Here is a 3,929-nt window from a genome sequence, read left to right as displayed (position 1 = left end):
ACAGCCTATTTAAAAAAATGTTTCATTTTGTTTAGAATTATTCGCTCTCTATAGCCCCATAGAATGTTTTACAAACGTAAATATCACATCTAGAGCATGTATTATCCAGAGTTTACATTACTTTTTATTCATTTGACTTTTTATTTCCATCTCCTGATGCAGGTTGGTGTTTTTTTCCATATTGAATCTTATTTTTGAGGCATCTCTGCAGAGTGGTCACGAGCTAGCACAGCCACAAAGTCATAAAATCTGATTTTAAACCTAACCTTACATTTTTGTTTTCATACATTTTTACAATATAGCCAATTTTGACTTTGCAGCTGGCCCATATAAGCGGAGATTGCTCAGTTCTGCCTCAAGGACAAGTCTCATCCAAATAAATGTCAACCTGCTCTGACAGAAGATCTCTTTCTCCCCCCCAAAATTATGTTTTAGTCCTGTTCTCTTTATTTGGACTTTATTAATATGTTTCAGCAGCTGAACCTTTATGACTGAATCACAGCCTGAGCAGCAGTCAGTCTGTGCATGGTTTAGTTCCCCTTGACACGAAAGCTTTTCCCACAGCTAAAAAGTTTCTCTCCTGTGTGAGTCAGTATGACTTTTCCCACAGCTAAATAGTTTCTCTCCTGTGTGAGTCAGTTTGAGCACGTTCAGGTGAGTCCGCATATGTTGAATTAGGTTCCCCTTGCAATTAAAGCTTTTCTCACAGTCACCACAACTAAATGATTTCTCCCCTGTGTGAGTCCGTATACGTTGAGTTAGGTTCCCCTTGCAGTTAAAGCTTTTCTCGCAGTCACCACAGCTAAATTGTTAATCTCCTGCGTGAATCATCATGTGCTTGGACAGACCTCCTTCAAGTTTGAAGGTCTTGTCAAAAAAGGGGTAGGTGCTGGTTTTCCCACCATGACACAGTCTGACATGGGCCTTAAGTTTGCAGGTAGAGTTGTAGGAATTTTGCAGAATTGGCATTCACTGGGTTTCTTCTTTGCGAGAGTCACATGCATCTGCAGGTCAGCTTTTAGAGCAAAGGTTTCACCACAGTCACAGCAGCGGAGAGTTTTTATAGCTGTGTTGCTGGGTTTGGATCTGTGTTTCTTAAATGATGGGTTGTGATCCAACGGTGGGCTGGGATCTAATGTTGGGCTGCTGTCGAGTCCCATTGGGTCGCTGCTTTCGGCTGTGCTGGTGCTGGATGCATTGTTTTGATTATTTGGAGGGTGACAGGGAATGTTGAGAGCCTTTAGCTGAGTCACAGTACCAAAAGGTGTGAGATTCACTTGTTTAGGGTCACCCTCTCTGTTCTCCACAGTCTGGATTTGAGGAGGAGTCAAGGGGTCCTCCTGACCACATTTACTTGTCACACAGGCAGGAGTGAATATTGTGTTTTTGGTATCAAAGAGCTCTTGAAGCTGTTCTTCCTCCTGACTGATTTGCTCCTCTCCCTCTTTAATCTGTGTGGCTTCAGTGTTCTCTTGCCCCAGACTGAAGCTCCACTCCTGCTCACAGTGCTGATGCTCAGGGAAAACCTCCTCTTCAAAGACAGCGAGAGAGAGCTGCAAAGAATCTGGAAGGAATGAGAGGGGGGGGGCTAAGGTTATCCAACCTTTAGACATCAGGGTTACAGTGAATTTGAATTGAAAGGAGCAATCTGCAGCTCAAACAATAACAAAGCGGGTACCCCGTCATTGTTTTGGTAAAGGGGCGAGGCTTGCTAAATGGAACCACTCTCAAATTCATAGACAGAGCTATGGGTGTAAGGACTGACCAGCTATGATATCAAAATGACAGTTTTAAACATGTTGAGGCTATAAAATGTTTGTTTACAATTCCATTGTTTAGAAACACTGTAGTAAAACAAGCTTATATTTGGGGTCCTGTTGGGGTACGAGGCATCCATAAATTATATTCTTCAAGAATCCATGGGAATATTATTAATTTTAAGGTACATTTTTTTTATGTACCAATCACAAATTGCAAATCTAGAATCTATTTCCAATTACTTCTCAATAAACTAAAGAGAAAAAGCGATTTAATTCAAAAGTTTGTCCATTTTTTTTCATTATAAATTCAAATCACTTCCAGGTTTTTGTGATAAACCACCACCTCCAGAGGTAAACATGTTAAATGATTAAATAGTTACTGTTATGCATGTGTTTTATAAGCTGCTATGTTTAACACTTATTTTCTTCATACATCTATAGCCCTTAGCACCAGTTTCCACCTCCTTCAAAAACCCCTGCAGCTTCCTCTAGAGGTATTGATGTAAAAAAGTTAAATGCTTTTCATGAAACATGCTCTGCCTAATAGGGCTGTTGCGATAGGGCAGTATCGCAATATTCTTTCCATGGCAAAAAATGAAAACACGAAGCAGATAATACTTTGGTCCTTTAAAAACCTGCTGTATGTAAAATATTGTGTGCTATAGCTTGGAAAATAAATAAATGTGAATCTGGATGGAAATATAATGATGTTTGTTTCCACATGTTACATTAGGTCTGTTTTCCTGAAGAAGTTAAATGCGCTCCGTATTTTGGTTCCTTGCCACGATACTAACGAGAAAAGAAAAGCTCCAATGGCCACCTCTGTCACGCCACCCTCAGGTACTTCATAACCTTCTCTCAGTTGTATCAACTACTATTGTTGACGTAATACCTCCACGTTCGTCAATGTGATTTTGTTTTTCAAATACAAGTAGATGAAAACACCATCTGCTGTGCCCGCTGCGGGAGCGTGTTCCATCTGCAAGCTCCCCTCAGGAGCGTGAGTCGGAGGTGCCAAGTGTGTGCTGCGACTCCTGCCAGGACTGGATCCACTGCTGCTGTTTGAAGTGGGTCCCAGAGAGGGCGATGGAGCTGGACTTTTACTGCGATATGGAGGTCGAGATTTAGTTGTCGTTTTGTTTGCTTTGATGTATGTATTTATGAATCTAATATATGCAATATAATATATATTTATTCAAACCATGTCTTGTTTTTCCTTCACTAAGATTCCAAGTGTATCACTGCAACACCAACACAGTGTTTTACTGTTCATGTCAATACTCATCACTGAAATTGATGTTTTATTTAATGTATATTATTCATATTCCTTTATATTTTAGCATTAAACTAGTATCTACTTTGTCAAAACATAAGATGCATCTGTAAACCAAATAAGACATTTGGTTCCAACTCAAACTATGTTGGTGAGGAATCATGTTTTAACAGTCAGTCAACAGGAGACCACAGAAAGGTAGGAAAGGTGGACAGATAAGTAAATGTTTTTAAACCGAAAAGCTAACCAACTAGCCAGTTATCTACTAAACGCTTGGGAGAAGAGATCGATGTCTCTTTTTTTAACACAATTAAACGGATGTAATAAGGTGGCCACTAACTGGGGACCAAATGCCGATGAAATGTTTATTTTGCTTAACCGCTTATCAAATACCCGATAATAGTAGCTAGTATTTCCAAAGAAAAGTCAAAACAGGCAAAATGCTAACGTCAACCAGTTAGCTACATGTTTACGAGACCAATAATCACAAAACATTGACGGCTTATTAATAACACTGTCGGAAATAATATATTTCTAAAAGTAGAATGAGGCGATCATACATGGTTGTGTTGTACATTCAAACCTATCCGCATTAAGTCTCCGTAGCCGATTATTCTCCTCTTGGTACTCAGGTACCGTTCTCTCAACTGCCCCGAAAACTTCAACAGCAGCAGCCATTACACTCTCATTTAAAAACTCACGCAGAAACTGTAGTTGAGGATTCAACGAATATGGCTTTGTCCACGAAAAATATATATGTTGATCACAAACAAAACAAATCCGCTTCAAAAAATGATATACAGAATCAGAACTACCAGCGTCTCGTCAGCAACACTAAAACAAGTATTTCCGGGTCACAGAAGTTCGGAAATGTTCATTTGCATTACATTTGGGTT

At 39.7% G+C, this 3,929-nt stretch overlaps 1 protein-coding gene across 1 annotated transcript; it reads right to left on the bottom strand.

Moving 5' to 3' along the window:
- Positions 1–369: 369 nt before the first annotated feature.
- On the bottom strand, positions 370–3,711 carry LOC115179265 (uncharacterized). The gene is made up of 2 exons (XM_029740645.1): positions 3,594–3,711; positions 370–1,564 (listed from the first exon to the last, which is right to left on the bottom strand). Exons 1-2 carry the CDS (start codon positions 3,709–3,711, stop codon positions 831–833), a joined length of 852 nt encoding a protein of 283 aa, XP_029596505.1. The 3' UTR covers positions 370–830.
- Between the last annotated feature and the right edge of the window lie 218 nt (positions 3,712–3,929).

This window comes from Salmo trutta, chromosome 39, assembly GCF_901001165.1.
Source record: "Salmo trutta chromosome 39, fSalTru1.1, whole genome shotgun sequence".
NCBI classification, from domain to species: Eukaryota; Metazoa; Chordata; class Actinopteri; order Salmoniformes; family Salmonidae; genus Salmo; species Salmo trutta.
The sequence above is the reverse complement of the archived record's forward strand: the minus strand, read 5'-3'. Positions and strand labels throughout refer to the sequence as shown.